The sequence below is a fragment of the Oncorhynchus kisutch genome, linkage group LG11 (assembly GCF_002021735.2).
Source record: "Oncorhynchus kisutch isolate 150728-3 linkage group LG11, Okis_V2, whole genome shotgun sequence".
Lineage (NCBI taxonomy): Eukaryota > Metazoa > Chordata > Actinopteri > Salmoniformes > Salmonidae > Oncorhynchus > Oncorhynchus kisutch.
Genome location: NC_034184.2, coordinates 91,245,535 through 91,273,136, shown reverse-complemented (window position 1 = coordinate 91,273,136; position 27,602 = coordinate 91,245,535). Strand labels below are relative to the sequence as shown.

The window sequence follows — 27,602 nt, the reverse complement described above, 5'->3', positions numbered from 1 at the left end:
CCTCTGCCTACCCAAGGACGCCAGAGGACAAAAATCAGTTAACCACCTAACTGAGGATCTCAATCTAACCTTGCGCAATACCCTAGATGCAGTTGCACCCCTAAAAACTAAAAAAATGTCTCATAAGAAACTAGCTCCCAGGTACACAGAAAATACCCGAGCTCTGAAGCAAGCTTCCAGAAAATTGGAACGGAAATGGCGCCACACCAAACTGGAAGTCTTCCGACTAGCTTGGAAGGACGGTACCGTGCAGTACCGTAGAGCCCTTACTGCTGCTCGATCATCCTATTTTTCTAACTTAATTGAGGAAAATAAGAACAATCCGAAATTCCTTTTTAATACTGTCGCAAAGCTAACTAAAAAGCAGCATTCCCCAAGAGAGGATGACTTTCACTTTAGCAGTGATAAATTCATGAACTTCTTTGAGGAAAAGATTATGATTATTAGAAAGCAAATTACGGACTCCTCTTTAAACCTGCGTATTCCTCCAAACCTCAGTTGTCCTGAGTCTGCACAACTCTGCCAGGACCTAGGATCAAGAGAGACGCTCAAGTGTTTTAGTACTATATCTCTTGACACAATGATGAAAATAATCATGGCCTCTAAACCTTCAAGCTGCATACTGGACCCTATTCCAACTAAACTACTGAAAGAGCTGCTTCCTGTGCTTGGCCCTCCTATGTTGAACATAATAAACGGCTCTCTATCCACTGGATGTGTACCAAACTCACTAAAAGTGGCAGTAATAAAGCCTCTCTTGAAAAAGCCAAACCTTGACCCAGAAAATATAAAAAACTATCGGCCTATATCGAATCTTCCATTCCTCTCAAAAATTTTAGAGAAGGCTGTTGCGCAGCAACTCACTGCCTTCCTGAAGACAAACAATGTATACGAAATGCTTCAGTCTGGTTTTAGACCCCATCATAGCACTGAGACGGCACTTGTGAAGGTGGTAAATGACATTTTAATGGCATCGGACCGAGGCTCTGCATCTGTCCTCGTGCTCCTAGACCTTAGTGCTGCTTTTGATACCATCGATCACCACATTCTTTTGGAGAGATTGGAAACCCAAATTGGTCTACACGGACATGTTCTGGCCTGGTTTAGATCTTATCTGTCGGAAAGATATCAGTTTGTCTCTGTGAATGGTTTGTCCTCTGACAAATCAACTGTACATTTCGGTGTTCCTCAAGGTTCCGTTTTAGGATCACTATTGTTTTCACTATATATATTTTACCTCTTGGGGATGTTATTCGAAAACATAATGTAAACTTTCACTGCTATGCGGATGACACACAGCTGTACATTTCAATGAAACATGGTGAAGCCCCAAAATTGCCCTCGCTAGAAGCATGTGTTTCAGACATAAGGAAGTGGATGGCTGCAAACTTTCTACTATTAAACTCTGACAAAACAGAGATGCTTGTTCTAGGTCCCAAGAAACAAAGAGATCTTCTGTTGAATCTGACAATTAATCTTAATGGTTGTACAGTCGTCTCAAATAAAACTGTGAAGGACCTCGGCGTTACTCTGGACCCTGATCTCTCTTTTGAAGAACATATCAAGACCATTTCGAGGACAGCTTTTTTCCATCTACGTAACATTGCAAAAATCAGAAACTTTCTGTCCAAAAATGATGCAGAAAAATTAATCCATGCTTTTGTCACTTCTAGGTTAGACTACTGCAATGCTCTATTTTCCGGCTACCCGGATAAAGCACTAAATAAACTTCAGTTAGTGCTAAATACGGCTGCTAGAATCCTGACTAGAACCAAAAAATTTGATCATATTACTCCAGTGCTAGCCTCTCTACACTGGCTTCCTGTCAAAGCAAGGGCTGATTTCAAGGTTTTACTGCTAACCTACAAAGCATTACATGGGCTTGCTCCTACCTATCTCTCTGATTTGGTCCTGCCGTACATACCTACACGTACGCTACGGTCACAAGACGCAGGCCTCCTAATTGTCCCTAGAATTTCTAAGCAAACAGCTGGAGGCAGGGCTTTCTCCTATAGAGCTCCATTTTTATGGAACGGTCTGCCTACCCATGTCAGAGACGCAAACTCGGTCTCAACCTTTAAGTCTTTACTGAAGACTCATCTCTTCAGTGGGTCATATGATTGAGTGTAGTCTGGCCCAGGAGTGGGAAGGTGAACGGAAAGGCTCTGGAGCAACGAACCGCCCTTGCTGTCTCTGCCTGGCCGGTTCCCCTCTTTCCACTGGGATTCTCTGCCTCTAACCCTATTACAGGGGCTGAGTCACTGGCTTGCTGGGGCTCTCTCATGCCGTCCCTGGAGGGGGTGCGTCACCTGAGTGGGTTGATTCACTGTTGTGGTCATCCTGTCTGGGTTGGCGCCCCCCCCCTTGGGTTGTGCCGTGGCGGAGATCTTTGTGGGCTATACTCAGCCTTGTCTCAGGATGGTAAGTTGGTGGTTGAAGATATCCCTCTAGTGGTGTGGGGGCTGTGCTTTGGCAAAGTGGGTGGGGTTATATCCTTCCTGTTTGGCCCTGTCCGGGGGTGTCCTCGGATGGGGCCACAGTGTCTCCTGACCCCTCCTGTCTCAGCCTCCAGTATTTATGCTGCAGTAGTTTATGTGTCGGGGGGCTGGGGTCAGTTTGTTATATCTGGAGTACTTCTCCTGTCCTATTCGGTGTCCTGTGTGAATCTAAGTGTGCGTTCTCTAATTCTCTCCTTCTCTCTTTCTTTCTCTCTCTCGGAGGACCTGAGCCCTAGGACCATGCCCCAGGACTACCTGACATGATGACTCCTTGCTGTCCCCAGTCCACCTGGCCATGCTGCTGCTCCAGTTTCAACTTCCACCTGACTGTGCTGCTGCTCTAGTTTCAACTGTTCTGCCTTATTATTATTCGACCATGCTGGTCATTTATGAACATTTGAACATCTTGGCCATGTTCTGTTATAATCTCCACCCGGCACAGCCAGAAGAGGACTGGCCACCCCACATAGCCTGGTTCCTCTCTAGGTTTCTTCCTAGGTATTGGCCTTTCTAGGGAGTTTTTCCTAGCCACCGTGCTTCTACACCTGCATTGCTTGCTGTTTGGGGTTTTAGGCTGGGTTTCTGTACAGCACTTTGAGATATCAGCTGATGTACGAAGGGCTATATAAATAAATTTGATTTGATTTGATTTGACCTATTTGGGCAGTAAGCAAATTGGAGTGGGTCTAGGGTGTCAGGTAGGGTGGAGGTGATATGGTCCTTGACTAGTCTCTCAAAGCACTTCATGATGACGGAAGTGAGTGCTACGGGGCGGTAGTCGTTTAGCTCAGTTACCTTAGCTTTCTTGGGAACAGGAACAATGGTGGCCCTCTTGAAGCATGTGGGAACAGCAGACTGGGATAAGGATGATTGAATATGTCCGTAAACACACCAGCCAGCTGGTCTGCGCATGCTCTGCGCATGCTCTGAGGGTGTGGCTGGGGATGCCGTCTGGGCCTGCAGCCAAGCGAGGGATAACACGTTTAAATGTTTTACTCACCTCGGCTGCAGTGAAGGAGAGTCTGCATGTTTTGGTTGCGGGCCGTGTCAGTGGCACTATACTGTCCTCAAAGCGGGCAAAAAAGTTATTAAGTCTGCCTGGGAGCAAGACATCCTGGTCTGTGACGGGGCTGGTTTTCTTTTTGTAATCCGTGATTGACTGTAGACCCTGCCACATACCTCGTGTCTGAGCAGTTGAATTGCGATTCTACTTTGTCTCTATACTGACGCTTAGCTTGTTTGATTGCCTTGCGGAGGGAATAGTTACACTGTTTATATTCGGTCATGTTTCCAGGCACCTTGCCCTGATTAAAAGCAGTGGTTCGCGCTTTCAGTTTCACGCGAATGCTGCCATCAATCCACGGTTTCTGGTTTGGGAATGTTTTAATCGTTGCTATGGGAACGACATCTTCAACGCACGTTCTAATGAACTCGCTCACCGAATCAGTGTATTCGTCAATGTTGTTGTTTGACGCAATACGAAACATATCGCAGTCCACGTGATGGAAGCAGTCTTGGAGCGTGGAATCAGATTGGTCGGAACAGCGTTGAACAGACCTCGGCGCGGGAGCTTCTTGTTTTAGCTTCTGTCTGTAGGCAGGGAGCAACAAAATGGAGTCGTGGTCAGCTTTTCCAAAAGGAGGGCGGGGGAGGGCCTTATATGCGTCGCGGAAGTTAGAATAGCAATGATCCAAGGTTTTACCAGCCCTGGTTACGCAATCGATATGCTGATACAATTTAGGGAGTCTTGTTTTCAGATTAGCCTCGTTAAAATCCAAAGCTACAATGAATGCAGCCTCCGGATATGTGGATTCCAGTTTGCAAAGAGTCAAATAAAGTTTGTTCAGAGCCATCGATGTGTCTGCTTGGGGGGGAATATATACGGCTGTGATTATAATCGAAGAGAATTCCCTTGGTTGATAATGCGGTCGACATTTGATTGTGAGGAATTCTATATCAGGTGAACAGAAGGACTTGAGTTCCTGTATGTTGTTGTGACCACACCACGTCTCGTTAACCATAAAGCATACACCCCCGCCCCTCTTTTTACCAGAAAGATGTTTGTTTCTGTCTGCGCGATGCGTGGAGAAACCAGCTGGCTGCACTGACTCCGAGAGCGTCTCTCGAGTGAGCCATGTTTCCGTGAAGCAAAGAACGTTACAGTCTCTGATGTCCCTCTGGAATGCTACCCTTGCTCGGATTTCATCAACCTTGTTGTCAAGAGACTGGACATTGGTGAGAAGTATGCTAGGGAGTGGTGCGTACTCAATGGGATTGAGATCCGGGATCTTCGCTGGCCATGGCAGAACACTGACATTCCTGTCTTGCAGGAAATCACGCACAGAACGAGCAGTACGACTGGTGGCATTGACATGCTGGAGGGTCATGTCAGGATGAGCCTGCAGGAAGGGTACCACATGAGGGAGGAGGATGTCTTCACCTGTAACACACAGCGTTGAGATTGCCTGCAAAGATAACAAGCTCAGTCCAATGATGCTGTGACATACTGCCCCAGACCATGACGGACCCTCCAACTCCAAATCGATCCCGCTCCAGAGTACAGGCCTCGGTGTAATGCTCATTCCTTCAACGATTAACACGAATCTGACCATCACCCTGGTGAGAAAACTGTGACGAGCACTTTTTGGCAGTCCTGTCTGGTCCAGTGACGGTGGGTTTGTGCCCATAGGCGACATTGTTGCCAGTGATGTCTGGTGAGGACCTGCCTTACAACAGGCCTACAAGCCCTCGGTCCAGCCTCTCTCAGCCTATTGTGGACAGTCTGAGCACTGATGGAGGGATCGTACGTTCCTGGTGTAACTTGGTTAGTTGTTGTTGCCATCCTGTACCTGTCCCGCAGGTGTGATGTTCGGATGTTCCGTTCCTGTGCAGGTGTTGTTACACGTGGTCTGCCACTGTGAGGACGATCAGCTGTCCGTCCTGTCTCCCTGTAGCGCTGTCTTAGGCGTCTCACAGTACGGACAGTGCAATTTATTGCCCAGGCCACATCTGCAGTCCTCATGCCTCCTTGCAGCATACCTAAGGCACATTCACGCAGATGAGCAGGGAGACATCTTTCTTTTGGGGGGTTTTCAGAGTCAGTAGAAAGGCCTCTTTAGTGTCCTAAGTTTTCATAACTGTGACCTTAATTGCCTACCGTCTGTAAGCTGTTAGTGTCTTAACGACCATTCCACAGATGCATGTTCATTAATTGTTTATGGTCCATTGAACAAGCATGGGAAACAGTGCTTAAAGCCTTTACAATGGAGATCTGTGAAGTTATTTGGATTTCTATGAATTATATTTGCAAGACAGGGTCCTGAAAAAGGGACGTTTTCTTTTTTTGCTGAGTTTATACACAGATGGTACACTACCCCCCCCCTTCTAATTTCCTTAATTTTGTCACTAGAGTCAAATACTTTCTGTGGCACAGATCAGAGTGAAATACTTTCTATAGAACAAACTTCACGTCAGGATAGGCAACCGAAATGAATAATTTATGTATGTGTAACTACAGTGTTTTATTATACTACCTGTGGTGTCAAAGGTTGTTGAAAAGTGTGTAGCAGAACAACTGATTGCCCACCTCAACAGTCACTACACATTACACTCCATGCAGTTTGGCTTCAGAGCGAAAAACTCCACAGATACGGCCAACTGCTTTCTTCTGGAAAATGTGAAGTCCAAGATGGACAAAAGGGGCGTTGTTGGGGCTGTGTTTCTGGACCTAAGGAGGCCTTTTGATACTGTTAACCATGAGATTCTCATCACAAAATTGTCCAAGTTCAACTTTTCCCCTGATGCCTTGAGATGGATGAAATCATACCTTGAAGGCAGAACTCAGTGTGTCAGAGGGAGCAATGAGCTGTCGCCCACTCTTAGCTATGATGTGGGTGTGCCCCAAGGGTCAATACTGGTGCCCCTCCTGTTCAGCCTGTACATTAATGATCTGCCTTCTGTCCATAATGGGTCTGAAGTTCAAATGTATGCAGATGATACAGTGATATATGTGCATGCAAAGAGCAAACAACAAGCTGCACAAGAACTCATTACTGTAATGGTCCAGGTTACAAAGTGGCTCAGTGACTCGTGTTTGCATCTCAATGTGAAAAAACTGTTTGCATGTTGTTCACAAAGAGGGCAACAGATGCTACTGAGCCAGATGTCTATGTGTCAGGGGAGAAGCTCCAGGTGGTATCTGATTTTAAGTACCTTGGCATCATACTTGATTCCAACCTCTCTTTTAAAAAGCATGTGAAAAAGGTCATTCAAATAACCAAATTCAACCTAGCTAATTTCCGATTTATACGAAATTGTTTGACTACAGAGGTAGCAAAACTGTACTTCAAATCTATGATACTCCCCCACTTAACATACTGCTTGACTAGTTGGGCCCAAGCTTGCTGTACAACATTAGGACCTATTCAGTCGGTCTACAAACAGGCTATCAAAGTGCTTGATAGGAAGCCCAATAGCCATCACCACTGCATGAGCTCCTGAGTTGGTAAAATCTTGTGCAATACACCGACGCATGTCTTGTATTCAAGATCCTAAATGGCTTGGCTCCCCCTCCATTCAGTATTTTTGTTAAAAAGAAAACCCAAACATATGGCAGCAGATCCACAAGTTCTGCCATGAGAGGTGACTGTATAGTTCCCTTAATAAGGAAATGCACCTTTAGTAAATCTGTTTTCTCTGTGAGAGCTTCCCATGTGTGTCTGATGGCAGTGTATTCCAGACATAACTGCGCCACCTATCACACTTTCACAAAATGCATGAAGACATGGCTAAAGGTCAATCAGATTTGTGAACATGGTCCCTAGCTGTGTTGCCACTTTCCATGTTATCTGTTGTCTGTAGCTTGTGTGGAAACACTTTGTTGCTTTTATGAATTTTGTCTTGCTGCTTTTTGTTCTATGTTGCTCTGTCTGTATGCTACGTCTTGCTTGTCCTATGTTGCTATTGTCTATATTGTAATTGTTTTTAATAACCTGCCCAGGGACTGCGGTTGAAAATTAGCAGGCTGGCTAAAACGTGCACTGTCCATGTAAAAATAAAATAAACTCAAAACTCATATTAAACAAAAGAGGGAGTAAAATGTAGGCAAGATATAAACATTTCAGAACAACTACTAGTCGAATAAGACTTGGGAGAGATGAAGAATTTTGACAAATAGATGTATTTATAGACTAATACACTTGAAACAAATAACCAAACCGAAAACTGCAGACATTACTAGTCCCTCCCCCGCGATCAAACCGCCATAAAAATAAAATGCAACGCAGCCTAACGTGATCATTGACAAAAATGCTTTCTAAGATAAGTGAAATGTTGGCTAAACTGACAACGGAGTGAAGAGCAGAAATTTCAACGATCAAGCAAGTCGCACCAATGAAGATCTGAGTGTGTGCGGTTTCACGGGAAGGGGGAGATTTTCGGCACCACACTGGCATTTACCCGGACGATCATTCTACACTTTACTGTCTGACCTTATCGACTGCTCTGGCCTTGCGTCATCGTCCCGGAAGTGGCGTCGCACAGTGGGGAAGATGATGAGCTTGTCTGTAACCGTGTAGAGATTGAGTGTGTTATATTTCTTCTCCCCCCTATATGTGTCTGCTCTTTCTCTCGTCATGATTCCCGTGCCGCTCGTGGTGTGTGTTTTGTGCGGCTGGTGCTTCGTCTATCTAACAGACGTGCTTCTGAAGGTAATGTTACGATCCCGGTGTTGTAATGTTTTACTGACTATATGCTCGCTAACGGTAGTCATTAGATCCGGTCCATCGACCAAGTTATCTGCACGACAGACTCGATCTAACGAGATTGTTATGTAATTAACCTGCTGTTATATTTTACTTATACGAGGTAGTTAGCTAGCTAACGTTAACTAACCAGTTCACTATTACGATACGTTTCCATCTGACACCGCAGAATGTGTTACCTGAGATGGTCAACTCCAGTCCCCGGGGGTCAGAGCGGTGTTCCACATCCCGAACAAACACAGCTGATTAACTAATTGCATTCTTAACTGAAGATCATGATTCGTTGATTATTAGCTGGGGTTAAAGTGTGACACCAATTAGGCCTCAAAGGACTGGCGTTTTCCCATCCTGGGTAAGGCCAGGGGCTAGTTTGGACTCAGCAATGGTGTTTGGGACACTGCTATATAGGGGCTAGTCGCACCTGCTGGTCAAAATAATTTAGAATAGCCAAATTATTATAAATGACGTCGCACATGCCAGTAGCCTTTTATCTTCTACCAAACCAATACCAAACCAATCAGGTGGTTGTTCGAGAAAAATAAGCATCGCACGTCATTGATCACGTATTTCTGATAAAGTGATACAAGCATCAGCACACTGTTTCGAATGAAACTGCTTAGCAATGTCGATGCATGCCTCGGAGCTTTGGAAACAACCGTAACATTACTACTGTGCTACCAACCTTTTCAGTTGGTTGCACCATTTCGTTAGTGTTCCATAATGTGCCTCCATACAGAACCAGGCCAATGATGACTAGCCATCTATTAAATTAGCATGCCCTTGTGTTTATAGTCAAAATAACTATCATGGTCCAAACACACCAAGACAGTCGTGAAGAGGGCACAACACCTTTTCCCGCTCAGGAGACGGCAGGCGGTACCGGAGCGCCAAGTCTAGGACCAAATGGCTCCTTATCAGCTTCTAGCCATCAGACTGCTGAACAACTAATCAAATGGCCACTGGACTATTTACATTTACCCCCCCCCCCCCCCCCCCCTCCATTTGTTTTGTACACTGCTGCTACTCTCTGTTTATTATCTATGCATAGTCACTACCTACATTTACAAATTACCTCGACTAACCTGAACCCTGCACATTGACTCAGTACTGGTACCCCCTGTATAGAGCCTACACTGCTGCTACTCTCTGTTTATTATCTATGCATAGCCACTTCACCCCTACCTCCATGTACAAATTACCTCGACTAACCTGAACCCTGCACATTGACTCAGTACTGGTACCCCCTGTATAGAGCCTCATTAATAACCTGAACCACCGCACATTGACTCAGTACTGGTACCCCCTGTATAGAGCCTCATTACTAACCTGAACCCTGCACATTGACTCAGTACTGGTACCCCCTGTATAGAGCCTCATTAGTAACCTGAACCCCTGCACATTGACTCAGTACTGGTACCCTCTGTATAGAGCCTCATTACTAACCTGAACCACCGCACATTGACTCAGTACTGGTACCCCCTGTATATAGCCTCATTACTAACCTGAACCCCTGCACATTGACTCAGTACTGGTACCCCCTGTATATAGCCTCATTACTAACCTGAACCACCGCACATTGACTCGGTACCCCCTGTATATAGCCTCGTTATTGTTATGTCATTGTGTTTTCTATAATTTACTTTAGTTTATCTAGAAAATATTTTCTTAACTCTTTCTTGAACTGCACTGTTGGTTAAGGGCTTGTCAGTAAGCATGTCACGGTAAGGTCTACACTGTTGGTTAAGGGCTTGTCACTAAGCATTTCATGGTAAAGTCTACACTTGTTGTACTTGGCGCATGTGACGAGAAAGTTTTAGATTGTTACGTTGATTTGGATAGATTTATTGTAGCTGTTAAAGTGCAAAAAGAGACTTAAAATAAAGTACAACATTTATTTATTGCAGATTTCAATGCCATTTGTAATTTTCTGCTAAATCCTCTAGAGGGCAGAATTGGAAAAATCAATACTTGATACCACAGCAAAAAGACTGATTAACCCAAGTTTTTGTCTTCAGGTTTTTTTTTACCTCAAAATCACTTTCTTTTATGATTTTTTTTTTTGTGCCCCTTTTTATCCCCAATTTCGTGATATCCAATGGGTAGTTACAGTCCTGTAGGGGCTAGGACTATCAGTGCGTACAGGGGCTAGCACGATCGGTGTGCGTACAGGGGCTAGCACGATCGGTGTGCGTACAGGGGCTAGCACGATCGGTGTGCGTACAGGGGCTAGCACGATCGGTGTGCGTACAGGGGCTAGCACGATCGGTGTGCGTACAGGGGCTAGCACGATCGGTGTGCGTACAGGGGCTAGCACGATCGGTGTGCGTACAGGGGCTAGCACGATCGGTGTGCGTACAGGGGCTAGCACGATCGGTGTGCGTACAGGGGCTAGCACGATCGGTGTGCGTACAGGGGCTAGCACGATCGGTGTGCGTACAGGGGCTAGCACGATCGGTGTGCGTACAGGGGCTAGCACGATCGGTGTAAATGGTAGTGGTATGGCCTAAAAATCATATCTACATTTTTTTCAAACATATGGTCGATTCACTGTATATACAGTTGAAGTCGGAAGTTTACATAAACCTTAGCCAAATACATTTAAACTCAGTTTTTCACAATTCCTGACATTTAATCCTAGTAAAGGACAGTTAGGATCACCTCTTTATTTTAAGAAAATAAATGTCAGAATAACAGTAGAGGATGATTTATTTCAGCTTTTATTTATTTCATCACATTCCCAGTGGGTCAGAAGTTTACATACACTCAATTGGTATTTGGTAGCATTGCCTTTAAATTGTTTAACTTGGGTCAAACGTTTCAAGTAGCATTCCATAAGCTTCCCACAATAAGTAAGGTGAATTTTGGCCCATACCTCCTGACCGAGCTGGTGTAACTGAGTCAGGTTTGTAGGCCTCCTTGCTCGCACACCCTTTTTCAGTTCTGCCCACAAATTTTCTATGGGATTGAGGTCAGAACTTTGTGATGGCCTCTCCAATACCTTGACTTTGTTGTCCTTAAGCCATTTTGACACAACTTTGGAAGTATGGTTGGGGTCATTGTCCATTTGGAAGACCCATTTGCGACCAATCTTTAACTTCCTGACTGATGTCTTGAGATGTTGCTTCAATATATCCACATCATTTCCCTCCCTCATGATGCCATCTATTTTGTGAAGTGCACCAGTACCTCCTATAGCACCAGCACCCCCACAACATGATGTTGCCACCCCCGTGCTTCACAGTTGGGATGGTGTTCGTCGGTTTGCAAGCTCCCCCTTTTTCCTCTAAACATAACGTTATGGCCAAACGGTTCTATTTTTGTTTCATCAGACCAGAGGACATTTCTCCAAAAAGTACAATCTTTGTCCCCATGTGCAGTTGCAAACTGTAGTCTGGCTTTTTCATAATGGTTTTGGAGCAGTGGCTTCTATCTTGCAGTGGCCTCTCAGCTTATGTTGATATAGGAATCGTTTATTTATTTGTTATTATTTTTTTATTACAAAAAACACAAGGAAGGGTTAACATTAAAGTATTAGAACATGAAGGACAAACAATACAGCATCAAGACACTATCAAACATTAATCAGTCTTTCTGCAACAGAGCCATCCTTAAGTGTGAGGGTGCGTGTGCATGATAGTGATATGAAATATGTCATAGTTTCCTTTTTCATGATTACAATCTTGTGAAACCCAAACCCTCCAAGATCCCCCCCCCCCACAGTTCCCCAATAGCTGTCCCTCAACCAGTCGAGATCCCTCCCACAGTCCTCCCCGAGGACAATAAAAAATACAATTAATTCCATTCCCCACCCCCAAGAACCCCCCCCCCCAATGCACCAACAACCAAGAGAATGAACTAAAGAGAAAAAAGGAAAAGACAGGAGAAAACAGCAAACAATGCAAAAATAATAAAACAAAATAAATGTAAAACAAAGGACAACTAAAATCATAACAGCCTACTGTATATGTTTGTGTGTATGTCTAGCACTGTTGCATGTATGTGTGTTCTTGTATGTGTTTATTTGTGTGTATATGCATGTGTACAAACACCTGCACGGCATCAGCCTCAGGCAAACCGGATTAGTTGTAAAAACACTCTATCTCTGCTGGCCACCCTCTTCGGGTTTCTACGCAACACATATCTTTCAACTATGCTTTGATATTTACCGTACAATTTCAATCTATCTAATTGAATAGAATCTACAGAGTTGAAGATAAATACTTTTTCTAGTGTCAATTTTAGATCAATGCTATGCATTTTCAGCCATTCCTGAACCTGAGACCAGAGACCAGAAACCGGCTGCCTGAGAACAATACGAAAATAAATGGTCTATTGATTCTGTATCCTCGGAACAAAATCTGCAGAGCTTCGATGATTTTATGCCACAAATATTCAACATTTTGTTGGCAAGAATTCTAGATAATAATTTTAGCTGAAAAGCACAAAGTCTTGAATCTTGCGTTGTTTTATATATCATCTCATAGGACTCGTTTTACTTTGGATATAGATACTTTTGTACCTGTCTTCACAAGGTCCTTTGCTGCTGTTCTGGAATTGATTTTCACTTTTCGCACCAAAGTACATGTCTCTAGGAGACAGAAAGCATCTCCTTCTGGAGAGGTATGATGGCTGCATGGTCCCATGGTGTTTATACTTGCGTACTATTGTTTGTACAGATGAATGTGGTACTTTCAGGCATTTGGAAATTGCTCCCAAGGATGAACCAGACTTGTGGAGGTCTACAGTTTTCTTTCTGAAGTCTTTGCTGATTTCTTTTGATTTTCTCATGATGTCAAGCAAAGAGGCACAGAGTTTGAAGGTAGGCCTTGAAATACATCCACAGGTACACCTCCAATTGACTCAAATTATGTCAATTAGCCTATCAGAAGCTTCTAAAGCCATGACATCATTTTCTGGAATTGTCCAAGCTGTTTAAAGGCACAGTCAACTTAGTGTATGTAAACTTCTGACCCACTGGAATTGTGATACAGTGAAATAATCTGTCTGTAAACAATTGTTGGAAAAATGACTTGTGTCATGCACAAAGTAGATGTCCTAACCGACTTGCCAAAACAATAGTTTGTTAACAAGAAATTTGTGGAGTGGTTGAAAAACAAGTCCGACCTAAGTGTATGTAAACTTCCGACTTCAACTGTATTGTGTGTGTGTGTGTTCTCTATATAAGCTTAGTTGTACAATTTAAGGTGAAATACACTGCACTTCAAACGGGCCTTGTGAATTTATACCTAGGCTAAATTTAGTATAAACCTTCCACCACTATAAGAACCATTTGATAATTTTAATTATTTTATCAAAATAGTTTACCTGTTTTTTTGCAATAGTCGCTTTCATGTCTGTCTATCTATGAAAATGACTTTGCACATCATTTTATTCACATCTACTACTAATGACCAACACCTTGTAGCAATTATTATAGAAAATGAACCAAGGTCTCATAAACAAGTCTCTCAAACATAAGCCCACGTGTTAGTGATTAGCCAGCTAGTCTTTGTATTGAAAGTCTTGCCAACTTGGATGTATTTGCTTAATAGCAAGTTAGAACAGTTGAATTGTTATGAACACACCCTTCTGTCCATCTCCAACTGTTTGAACAGAATGCTATCCAGTCCACTTTGTTCAAGTGTTGAAATCAAGTGGCCTACCTTATTTTTCACAATGAGAAGAACTTGCCAATTCCTTATATAATTGTTTCATGCTTATTGCACATTTATAAAACTATACAGCTGGTAATACAGTCTTTGGGTAAAATGCTTCTAGCGGTACATGTTACCATAATGCCGCGTCCAACAAACTGAGCATTCATTTTCCATATTCAATGTTGGTTCTAATGGGGTCTGCTCTGTGTGCGATTTGAGGAGTTGAGATGTCTCTGGTTCTAATAGTGTCTGCTCTGTGTGCGATTTGAGGAGTTGAGATGTCTCTGGTTCTAATAGTGTCTGCTCTGTGTGCGATTTGAGGAGTTGAGATGTCTCTGGTTCTAATAGTGTCTGCTCTGTGTGCGATTTGAGGAGTTGAGATGTCTCTGGTTCTAATAGTGTCTGCTCTGTGTGCGATTTGAGGAGTTGAGATGTCTCTGCCGCGGTCATCCACCTAATCAAAGGAGGTGACACTCTAGACCCAAACTGTTTTTGACCTATATACATCTTGCCCTGCCTCTCGAAAGTCTTCGAAAGCCAAGTTAATAAACAGATCACTGACCATTTCGAATCCAACCGTACCTTCTCCGCTGTGCAATCTGGTATCCGAGCTGGTCACGGGTGCACCTCAGCCACGCTCAAGGTACTAAACGATATCATAACCGCCATCGATAAAAGATAGTACTGTGCAGCAGTCTTCATCGACCTGGCCAAAGCTTTCAACTCTGTCAATCACCGTATTCTTATCGGCAGACTCAACAGCCTTGGTTTCTCAAATGACTGCCTCGCCTGGTTCACCAACTACTTCTCAGATAGAGTTCAGTGTGTCAAATTGGAGGGCCTGTTGTCCGGACCTCTGGCAGTCTCTCTGGGGGTGCCACAGGGTTCAATTCTTGGGCCGACTCTTTTCTCTGTATATATTAATGATATCGCTCTTGCTGCGGGTGATTCCCTGATCCACCTCTACGCAGACAACACCATTCTGTATACATCTGGCCCTTCTTTGGACACTCTTAACTTTCTCCAAACGAGCTTCAATGCCATACAACTCTCCTTCCGTAGCCTCCAACTGCTCTTAAACTATAGTAAAACCAAATGCATGCTTTTCAACCGTTCGCTGTCCGCACCCGCCCGCCCGACTAGCATCACTTCCCTGGACGGTTCTGACCTAGAATATGTGGACAACTACAAATACCTAGGTGTCTGTTTAGATTGTAAACTCTCCTTCCAGACTCATATTAAACATCTCCAATCCTAAATGAAATCTAAAATTGGCTTTCTATTTCGCAACAAAGCCTCCTTCACTCACGCCGCCTAACTTACCCTAATAAAACTGACTATTCTACCGATCCTCGACTTCGGCGATGTCATCTACAAAATAGCTTCCAACACTCTACTCAGCAAACTGGATGCAGTCTATCACAGTGCCATCCGTTTTTTTTACCAAAGCCCCTTATACCACCCACCCACGACCTGTATGCTCTAGTCGGCTGGCCCTCCTTACATATTAGGCGCCAGACCCAGTGGCTCCAGGTCATCTACAAGTCTATGCTAGGTAAAGCTCCGCCTTATCTCAGCTCACTGGTCACGATAACAACACTCACCCGTAGTCCAGCAGGTATATCTCACTGGTCACGATAACAACACTCACCCGTAGTCCAGCAGGTATATCTCACTGGTCATCCCCAAAGCCAACAACTTCATTTTGTTTCTATTTTGTTATTGACTGTATGCTTGTTTATTCCATGTGTAACTCTTGTTTGTTGCACTGTTTTTCTTTATCTTGGCCTCTTGGCCAGGCCGCAGTTGTAAATGAGAACTTGTTCTCAACTTGCTTACCTGGTTAAATAAAGGTTAAATAAACCAATTTAAAGAACAAAACCTTTATTCTTGTGATACTGGTATTTGGAATATTGTGCTAAAACATACATTTGAAAAAATCAAATGTATTTGATATGTGTGTCGGGGCAGAGGTAACACGTCCTCTCTCCTCTCCCTCAGTTGTCTGAGTCATATGGTCATTGTTATGAGATGTGGCTAGGGTCAAAGGGTCTGTCTCTCTCTCCGTTCCACATCCGCTGGCAGACCTCCCTCTTCAACCGCCTCTTCTCACGCTGCGCTCGCATCAACCCACACGCCCTCTACCTCTGGTAAGACCTGACCTCTGACCCTTGGCCTCTAACCCTCACGCACACTACCTATGATATGACCTGACCCTTAACCCACATGCCCTCTTCCTCTGGTAAGACCTGGCCTCTAACCCTCACGCACACTACCTATGATAAGACCTGACCCTTAACCCTCATGCCCTCTACATCTGGTAAGACCTGACCTCTAACCCTTGTCCTCTAACCCTCACACACTCTCCCTCTGGTAAGACCTGACTTCTTATCCCTGACCCCTCTTAACCCTAATTCCCTCGGTTCCCGGTTCCACAATTGTGTGTGTGTGTGTGTGTGTGTAGGTTTACCAGTGGTCTAGTGTTTGGGCTGGTGTCTATGTGTGGTTCGGTGGTGCTGCTAATTAGAACCCTGCAGCAGACTGTCCATCAGATGACATCAGACCACCCTCAGGGAGCCAATCAACAAACACTACAGGTGGTGGTACGTACAAAGAACGTGTGTGTGTCTGTGTGTGTCTGTGTGTGTCTGTGTGTGTCTGTCTGTGTCTGTCTGTGTCTGTGTCTGTGTACTGACTCCTGTGTGTGTGCAGGTCCCAGGTATCAACCTGCCAGTCAGCCAGCTGGCCTACTTCTTCTCTGCTTTGCTGGTCAGTGGGGTCATACACGAACTGGGCCATGCCGTGGCAGCAATAAGGTAAGATGTATCACACACACACACACTAACTGGGACCTGATGTGACTGAACTGAGTCACTAACTCTGACCATGCTGTGACTGAACTGAGTCACTAACTCTGACCATGCTGTGACTGAACTGAGTCACTAACTGAGCCGTGCTGTGACTGAACTTAGTCACCAACTTTGCCCAGGCTGTAACTGATCTGGGACAGAGACACTAACTGGACCATGCTGTGACTGAACTGAGTCACCAACTGGACCATGCTGTGACTGAACTGAGTCACCAACTGGACCATGCTGTGACTGAACTGAGTCACCAACTGGACCATGCTGTGACTGAACTGAGTCGCCACCTGGACCATGCTGTGACTGAACTGAGTCACCAACTGGACCATGCTGTGACTGAACTGAGTCACTAACTCTGACCATGCTGTATCTGAACTGGGACAGATTCACTAACTGGACCATGCTGTGACTGAACTGAGTCACTAACTGGACCATGCTGGAACTGAACTGGGACAGATTCACTATCTGGACCATGCTTTAACTGATCTGAGTCACTAACTGGACCATGCTGGAACTGAACTGGGACAGATTCACTAACTGGACGATGCTGTAACTGAGCTGAGTCACTAACTGAGCCATGCTGTAACTGAACTGAGTCACTAACTCTGACCATGCTGTGACTGAACTGAGTCACTAACTGGACCATGCTGTAACTGAACTGGGACAGATTCACTATCTGGACCATGCTGTGACTGAACTGAGTCACTAACTCTGACCATGCTGTGACTGAACTGAGTCACTAACTTAGCAATGCTGTTACTGAACTGAGTCACTAACTCTGACCATGCTGTATCTGAACTGAGCCACTAACATTGACCATGCTGTAACTGAACTGAGTCACTAACTGGACCATGCTGTAACTGAACTGAGTCACTAACTGGACCATGCTGTAACTGAACTGAGTCACTAACTGGACAATGCTGTAACTGAACTGAGTCACTAACTGGACCATGCTTTGACTGAACTGAGTCACTAACGGGTCAATGCTTTGACTGAACCGAGTCACTAACTCTGGCCATGCTGTGACTGAACTGAGTCACTAACTCTGACCATGCTGTTACTGAACTGAGTCACTAACTTAGCCACGCTGTTACTGAACTGAGTCACTAACTCTGACCATGCTGTAACTGAACTGAGACACGAACTCTGACCATGCTTTGACTGAACTGAGTCACTAACTCTGACCATGCTGTGACTGAACTGAGTCACTAACTCTGACCATGCTGTAACTGAACTGAGTCACTAACTGGACCATGCTGTAACTGAACTGAGTCACTAACTGGACCATGCTGTAACTGAACTGAGTCACTAACTGGACCATGCTTTAACTGAACTGAGTCACTAACTTAGCCATGCTGTTACTGAACTGAGTCACTAACTCTGACCATGCTGTGACTGAACTGAGTCACTAACTTAGCCATGCTGTTACTGAACTGAGTCACTAACTCTGACCATGCTGTGACTGAACTGAGTCACTAACTTAGCCATGCTGTTACTGAACTGAGTCACTAACTCTGACCATGCTGTGACTGAACTGAGTCACTAACTGGACCATGCTGTTACTGAACTGAGTCACTACCTCTGACCATGCTGTCACTGAACTGAGTCACTAACTGGACCATGCTTTGACTGAACTGAGTCACTAACTCTGACCATGCTGTGACTGAACTGAGTCACTAACTCTGACCATGCTGTATCTGAACTGAGCCACTAACAATGACCATGCTGTATCTGAACTGAGCCACTAACTGGACCATGCTGGAACTGAACTGGGACAGATTCACGAACTGGACCATGCTTTGACTGAACTGAGTCACTGACCATGCTGTGACTGAACTGAGACACGAACTCTGACCATGCTGTGACTGAACTGAGTCACAATTGCTGACCATGCTGTAACTGAACTGAGTCACTAACTTGACCATGCTGTGTCTGAACTGTGTCACTAACACTGACCATGCTGTAACTGAACTGAGTCACTAACTCTGACCATGCTGTAACTTAACTGAGTCACTAACTCTGACCATGCTGTAACTGAACTGAGTCCCTAACTCTGACCATGCTGTGACTGAACTGAGTCACTAACTGGACCATGCTGTAACTGAACTGGGACAGATTCACTATCTGGACCATGCTTTGACTGAACTGAGTCACTATCTGGACCATGCTTTGACTGAACTGAGTCACTATCTGGACCATGCTTTGACTGAACTGAGTCACTAACTGGACCATGCTTTGACTGAACTGAGTCACTAACTGGACCATGCTTTGACTGAACTGAGTCACTAACTGGACCATGCTTTGACTGAACTGAGTCACTAACTGGACCATGCTTTAACTGAACTGAGTCACTAACTGGACCATGCTTTAACTGAACTGAGTCACTAACTGGACCATGCTTTAACTGAACTGAGTCACTAACTGGACCATGCTTTAACTGAACTGAGTCACTAACTGGACCATGCTGTGACTGAACTGAGTCACTAACTCTGACCATGCTGTGACTGAACTGAGTCACTAACTTAGCCATGCTGTTACTGAACTGAGTCACTAACTCTGACCATGCTGTATCTGAACTGAGCCACTAACATTGACCATGCTGTAACTGAACTGAGTCACTAACTGGACCATGCTGTAACTGAACTGAGTCACTAACTCTGACCATGCTGTGACTGAACTGAGTCACTAACTGGACCATGCTGTAACTGAACTGAGTCACTAACTGGACCATGCTGTAACTGAACTGAGTCACTAACTGGACAATGCTGTAACTGAACTGAGTCACTAACTGGACCATGCTTTGACTGAACTGAGTCACTAACGGGTCAATGCTTTGACTGAACCGAGTCACTAACTCTGGCCATGCTGTGACTGAACTGAGTCACTAACTCTGACCATGCTGTGACTGAACTGAGTCACTAACTTAGCCACGCTGTTACTGAACTGAGTCACTAACTCTGACCATGCTGTAACTGAACTGAGTCACTAACTGGACCATGCTGTAACTGAACTGAGTCACTAACTGGACCATGCTTTGACTGAACCGAGTCACTAACTCTGACCATGCTGTGACTGAACTGAGTCACTAACTCTGACCATGCTGTAACTGAACTGAGTCACTAACTGGACCATGCTGTAACTGAACTGAGTCACAAACTTGACCATGCTGGAACTGAACTGAGTCACTAACTGGACCATGCTGTAACTGAACTGAGTCACAAACTTGACCATGCTGGAACTGAACTGAGTCACTAACTTGACCATGCTCTAATTGAACTGAGTCACGACTCTGACCATGCTGTGACTGAACTGAGTCACGACTCTGACCATGCTGTAACTGAACTGAATCAGAGACATGAACTGGACCATGCTGTAACTGAACTGAGTCACTAACTCTGACCATGCTTTAACTGAACTGAGTCACTAACGATGACGATGCTGTAACAGAACTGAGTCACTAACTGGACAATGCTGTAACTGAACTAGGACAGAGACACGAACTGGACCATGCTGTATCTGAACTGAGTCACTAACTTGACCATGCTGTGTTTGAACTGTGTCACTAACTCTGACCATGCTGTCACTGAACTGAGTCACTAACTGGACCATACCTTGACTGAACTGAGTAACTAACTCTGACCATGCTGTGACTGAACTGAGCCACTGACCATGCTGTGACTGAACTGAGTCACTAACTCTGACCATGCTATAACTGATCTGAGTCATTAACTGGGCCATCCTGTGACTGAACTGAGTCATTAACTGGGCCATCCTGTGACAACTGAGTCACTAACTGGACCATGCTGTAACTGAACTGGGACAGACCCGAACTTGACCATGCTGTATCTGAACTGAGTCACTAACTGGACAATGCTGGAACTGAACTGAGTCACTAACTCTGACCATCCTGTATCTGAACTGAGTCATTAACTGGGCCATCCTGTGACTGAACTGAGTCACTAACTGGACAATGCTGTAACTGAACTGGGACAGAGACCCGAACTGGACCATGCTGTAACTGAACTGGGACAGACCCGAACTTGACCATGCTGTATCTGAACTGAGTCACTAACTGGACAATGCTGGAACTGAACTGAGTCACTAACTCTGACCATCCTGTATCTGAACTGAGTCATTAACTGGGCCATCCTGTGACTGAACTGAGTCACTAACTGGACAATGCTGTAACTGAACTGGGACAGAGACCCGAACTGGACCATGCTGTAACTGAACTGAGTCACTAACTTGACCATGCTGTAACTGAACTGAGTCACTAATGCTGACGATGCTGTAACTGAACTGAGTCGCTAACTTGACCATGCTGTGACTGAACTGAGTCACTATCTCCGACCATTGTGTGACTGAACTGAGTCACTAACTCTGACCATGCTGTGACTGAACTGAGTCACTAACTCTGACCATGCTGTGACTGAACTGAGTCACTAACTCTGACCATCCTGTATCTGAACTGAGTCATTAACTGGGCCATCCTGTGACTGAACTGAGTCATTAACTGGGCCATCCTGTGACAACTGAGTCACTAACTGGACCATGCTGTAACTGAACTGGGACAGACCCGAACTTGACCATGCTGTAACTGAACTGAGTCACTAATGCTGACGATGCTGTGACTGAACTGAGTCACTAACTCTGACCATGCTGTGACTGAACTGAGTCACTAACTCTGACCATGCTGTGACTGAACTGAGTCACTGACCATGCTATAACTGATCTGAGTCACTAACTCTGACCATGCTTTGACTGAACTGAGTCACTAACTGGACCATGCTGTAACTGAACTGAGTCACTAACTGGACAATGATGTAACTGAACTGGGACAGAGACACGAACTGGACCATGAGCTGTTGCCAATGAGCTGTCGCACACTCGTAGCTATGATGTGGGCGTGCCCCAAGGGTCAATACTGGGGCCCCTCCTGTTCAGCCTGTACATTAATGATCTGCCTTCAGACCCAGTACAGACAGAAGTTCAAATGTATGCAGATGATACAGTCATATATGTGCATGCAAAGAGCAAACAACAAGCTGCACAAGAACTCACTACTGTAATGGTCCAGGTTACAAAGTGGCTCAGTGACTCGTGTTTGCATCTCAATGTGAAAAAAACTGTTTGCATGTTCTTCACAGAGAGGGCAACAGATGCTACTGAGCCAGATGTCTATGTGTCAGGGGAGAAGCTCCAGGTGGTATCTGATTTTAAGTACCTTGGCATCATACTTGATTCCAACCTCTCTTTTAAAAAGCATGTGAAAAAGGTAATTCAAATAACCAAATTCAACCTAGCTAATTTCCGATTTATACGAAATTGTTTGACTACAGAGGTAGCAAAACTGTACTTCAAATCTATGATACTCCCCCACTTAACATACTGCTTGACTAGTTGGGCCCAAGCTTGCTGTACAACATTAAAACCTATTCAGTCTGTCTACAAACAGGCTCTCAAAGTGCTTGATAGGAAGCCCAATAGCCATCATCATTGTCACATCCTTAGAAAGCATGAGCTCTTGAGTTGGGAAAATCTTGTGCAATACACCGACGCATGTCTTGTATTCAAGATCCTCAATGGCCTGGCTCCCCCTCCACTCAATATTTTTGTTAAACAGAAAACCCAGACATATGGCAGCAGATCCACAAGGTCTGCCATGAGAGGTGACTGTATAGTTCCCCTAAGGAAAAGCACCTTTAGTAAATCTGCATTCTCTGTGAGAGCTTCCCATGTCTGGAATACACTGCCATCAGACACACATAACTGCACCACATATCACACTTTCACAAAATGCTTGAAGACATGGCTAAAGGTCAATCAGATTTGTGAACATGGTCCCTAGCTGTGTGTTGCCGCTCTCCATGTTGTCTGTAGCTTGTGAGGTGTGGAAACACTTTGTTGCTTTAATGAATTTTGTCTTGCTGCTTTTTGTTTTATGTTGCTCTGTCTGTATGCTACGTATTGCTTGTCCTATGTTGCTCTGTCTGTATGCTATGTCTTGCTTGTTCTATGTTGCTATTGTCTATATTGTATTTGTTTTTAATAACCTGCCCAGGGACTGCGGTTGAAAATTAGCCGGCTGGCTAAAACCGGCACTTTTACTGAAATGTTGATTAATGTGCACTGTCCCTGTAAAAATAAAAATAAACTCAAACTCAAACCATGCTGTAACTGAACTGAGTCACTAACTTGACCATGCTGGAACTGAACTGGGACAGATTCACTAACTGGACCATGCTTTGACTGAACTGAGTCACTGACCATGCTGTGACTGAACTGAGACACGAACTTGACCATGCTGTGACTGAACTGAGTCACTAACTCCGACCATTGTGTGACTGAACTGAGTCACTAACTGGACCATGCTGTGACTGAACTGAGTCACGACTCTGACCATGCTGTTACTGAACTGAGTCACTAACTCTGACCATGCTGTGTCTGAACTGAGTCACTAACTCTGACCATGCTATAACTGATCTGAGTCATTAACTGGGCCATGACTGAACTGAGTCACTAACGCTGACTGAACTGGGACAGAGACAAGAACTGGACCATGCTGTAACTGAACTCAGTCACTAACTGGACCATGCTTTGACTGAACTGAGTCACTAACTGGACCATGCTGTGACTGAACTGAGTGACTAACTGGACCATGCTTTGACTGAACTGAGTCACTAACTGGACCATGCTTTGACTGAACTGAGTCACTAACTGGACCATGCTGTGACTGAACTGAGTCACGACTCTGTCCATGCTGTGACTGAACTGAGTGACTAACTGGACCATGCTGTGACTGAACTGAGTGACTAACTGGACCATGCTGTGACTGAACTGAGTGACTAACTGGACCATGTTGTGACTGAACTGAGTGACTAACTGGACCATGCTGTGACTGAACTGAGTGACTAACTGGACCATGCTGTGACTGAACTGAGTGACTAACTGGACCATGCTGTGACTGAACTGAGTGACTAACTGGACCATGCTGTGACTGAACTGAGATAAAAACAAATATGCACCAGACTACAAGGATTAAGTAACATTTGAGATTAAAGTCCATTTTACACCCCATCACTTCACATAGCAAATAAAATAATTCAAATGTTTAAGAAAATAATATTTTTTAAAACTTTCACCTACCAGCGATTCACTTCCTCATCGTCGTTGTGTAGTACGGGAGCTCTGAGAAAAAAAAATTATATTTCTTCAAAAAACACAAAATATCTCCTTTTAGAAATGTAAACGTTCTCAGTATTGTGATTCAGGTTTTTAGATGTTGTACACATGAAAAAATGGAACCTTTAAAATAGAAAGTGTGTGTGTGTGTGTGTGTGTGTGTGTGTGTGTAGGGAGCAGGTACGTGTGAATGGTTTCGGTGTGTTTGTGTTTGTGGTGTATCCCGGAGCTTTCGTAGATCTCTTCACCACACACCTCAACCTCATCTCACCTGCCCAACAGCTACGCATCTTCTGTGCAGGTAAGATTCTCACACATTCAGACACACATCTCAACTAAGAGAGCGTGTGTACTATTGGGTCCTCTAACCAGAACATTGTCCGTTGTTTTCTGTTCATGTTGAATCAAATCTGTTCAACCACTTGGCAGGTGATCACTACGATACCACTCTCTAACGGTGAACACGTTTTAACTAACCATCTTCAAAACATGCCTCTCTGTCTCTCTCTCTCTCTCAATTCAATTCAATTCAATTCAATTCAAGGGCTTTATTGGCATGGGAAACATGTGTTAACATTGCCAAAGCAAGTGAGGTAGACAACATACAAAGTGAATATATAAAGTGAAAAACAACAAAAATTAACAGTAAACATTACACATACAGAAGTTAAAACAGTAAAGACATTACAAATGTCATATTATATATATATATATATATATACAGTGTTCTAACAATGTACAAATGGTTAAAGGACACAAGATAAAATAAATAAGCATAAATATGGGTTGTATTTACAATGGTGTTTGTTCTTCACTGGTTGCCCTTTTCTCGTGGCAACAGGTCACAAATCTTGCTGCTGTGATGGCACACTGTGGAATTTCACCCAGTAGATATGGGAGTTTTTCAAAATTGGATTTGTTTTCGAATTCTTTGTGGATCTGTGTAATCTGAGGGAAATATGTCTCTCTAATATGGTCATACATTGGGCAGGAGGTTAGGAAGTGCAGCTCAGTTTCCACCTCATTTTGTGGGCAGTGAGCACATAGCCTGTCTTCTCTTGAGAGCCAAGTCTGCCTACGGCGGCCTTTCTCAATAGCAAGGCTATGCTCACTGAGTCTGTACATAGTCAAGGCTTTCCTTAATTTTGGGTCAGTCACAGTGGTCAGGTATTCTGCCGCTGTGTACTCTCTGTGTAGGGCCAAATAGCATTCTAGTTTGCTCTGTTTTTTTGTTAATTCTTTCCAATGTGTTAAGTAGTTATCTTTTTGTTTTCTCATGATTTGGTTGGGTCTAATTGTGCTGCTGTCCTGGGGCTCTGTAGTGTGTGTTTGTGAACAGAGCCCCAGGACCAGCTTGCTTAGGGGACTCTTCTCCAGGTTCATCTCTCTGTAGGTGATGGCTTTGTTATGGAAGGTCTGTGAATCGCTTCCTTTTAGGTGGTTGTAGAATTTAACAGCTCTTTTCTGGATTTTGATAATTAGTGGGTATCGGCCTAATTCTGCTCTGCATGCATTATTTGGTGTTCTACGTTGTACACTGAGGATATTTTTGCAGAATTCTGCATGCAGAGTCTCAATTTGGTGTTTGTCCCATTTTGTGAAGTCTTGGTTGGTGAGCGGACCCCAGACCTCACAACCATAAAGGGCAATGGGCTCTATGACTGATTCAAGTATTTTTTGCCAAATCCTAATTGGTATATTGAAATTTATGTTTCTTTTGATGGCATAGAATGCCCTTCTTGCCTTGTCTCTCAGATTGTTCACAGCTTTGTGGAAGTTACCTGTGGTGCTGATGTTTAGGCCAAGGTATGTATAGTTTTTTGTGTGCTCTAGGGCAACAGTGTCTAGATGGAATTTGTATTTGTGGTCCTGGTGACTGGACCTTTTTTGGAACACCATTATTTTGGTCTTACTGAGATTTACTGTCAGGGCCCAGGTCTGACAGAATCTGTGCATAAGATCTAGGTGCTGCTGTAGGCCCTCCTTGGTTGGTGACAGAAGCACCAGATCATCAGCAAACAGCAGACATTTGACTTCGGATTCTAGCAGGGGGAGGCCGGGTGCTGCAGACTTTTCTAGTGCCCTCGCCAATTCGTTGATATATATGTTGAAGAGGGTGGGGCTTAAGCTGCATCCCTGTCTAACCCCACGACCCTGTGTGAAGAAATGTGTGTGTTTTTTGCCAATTTTAACCGCACACTTGTTGTTTGTGTACATGGATTTTATAATGTCGTATGTTTTACCCCCAACACCGCTTTCCATCAGTTTGTATAGCAGACCCTCATGCCAGATTGAGTCGAAGGCTTTTTTGAAATCAACAAAGCATGAGAAGACTTTGCCTTTGTTTTGGTTTGTTTGATTGTCAATTAGGGTGTGCAGGGTGAATACGTGGTCTGTTGTACGGTAATTTGGTAAAAAGCCAATTTGACATTTACTCAGTACATTGTTTTCATTGAGGAAATGTACGAGTCTGCTGTTAATAATAATGCAGAGGATTTTCCCAAGGTTACTGTTGACACATATTCCACGGTAGTTATTGGGGTCAAATTTGTCTCCACTTTTGTGGATTGGGGTGATCAGTCCTTGGTTCCAAATATTGGGGAAGATGCCAGAGCTAAGTATGATGTTAAAGAGTTTTAGTATAGCCAATTGGAATTTGTTGTCTGTATATTTGATCATTTCATTGAGGATACCATCAACACCACAGGCCTTTTTGGGTTGGAGGGTTTTTATTTTGTCCTGTAACTCTTTCAATGTAATTGGAGAATCCAGTGGGTTCTGGTAGTCTTTAATAGTTGATTCTAAAATCTGTGTTTGATCATGTATATGTTTTTGCTCTTTATTCTTTGTTATAGAGCCAAAAAGTTTGGAGAAGTGGTTTACCCATACATCTCCATTTTGGATAGATAATTCTTCGTGTTGTTGTTTGTTTAGTGTTTTCCAATTTTCCCAGAAGTGGTTAGAGTCTATGGATTCTTCAATTGCATTGAGCTGATTTCTGACATGCTGTTCCTTCTTTTTCCGTAGTGTATTTCTGTATTGTTTTAGTGATTCACCATAGTGAAGGCGTAGACTCAGGTTTTCCGGGTCTCTATGTTTTTGGTTGGACAGGTTTCTCAATTTCTTTCTTAGATTTTTGCATTCTTCATCAAACCATTTGTCATTATTGTTAATTTTCTTCGGTTTTCTATTTGAGATTTTTAGATTTGATAGGGAAGCTGAGAGGTCAAATATACTGTTAAGATTTTCTACTGCCAAGTTTACACCTTCACTATTACAGTGGAACATTTTACGCAGGAAATTGTCTAAGAGGGATTGAATTTGTTGTTGCCTAATTGTTTTTTGGTAGGTTTCCAAACTGCATTCCTTCCATCTATAGCATTTCTTAATGTTACTCAGTTCCTTTGGCTTTGATGCCTCATGATTGAGTATTGCTCTGTTTAAGTAGACTGTGATTTTGCTGTGGTCTGATAGGGGTGTCAGTGGGCTGACTGTGAACGCTCTGAGAGACTCTGGGTTGAGGTCAGTGATAAAGTAGTCTACAGTACTACTGCCAAGAGATGAGCTATAGGTGTACCTACCATAGGAGTCCCCTCGAAGCCTACCGTTGACTATGTACATACCCAGCGTGCGACAGAG

General features: G+C 44.0%; 1 protein-coding gene across 1 annotated transcript in view; it reads left to right on the top strand.

The window, feature by feature from the left end:
- The first annotated feature begins 7,992 nt into the window (after positions 1-7,992).
- Positions 7,993-27,602, top strand: part of mbtps2 (membrane-bound transcription factor peptidase, site 2) — a 78,915-nt gene continuing 59,305 nt past the window's right edge. The window contains exons 1-5 of the mRNA XM_031836485.1: positions 7,993-8,206; positions 15,919-16,067; positions 16,382-16,520; positions 16,630-16,733; positions 24,137-24,264. Coding sequence (XP_031692345.1) covers positions 8,132-8,206; positions 15,919-16,067; positions 16,382-16,520; positions 16,630-16,733; positions 24,137-24,264 — 595 coding nt within the window. The 5' untranslated portion in view covers positions 7,993-8,131. The remainder of the gene's footprint in view (positions 8,207-15,918; positions 16,068-16,381; positions 16,521-16,629; positions 16,734-24,136; positions 24,265-27,602) is intronic.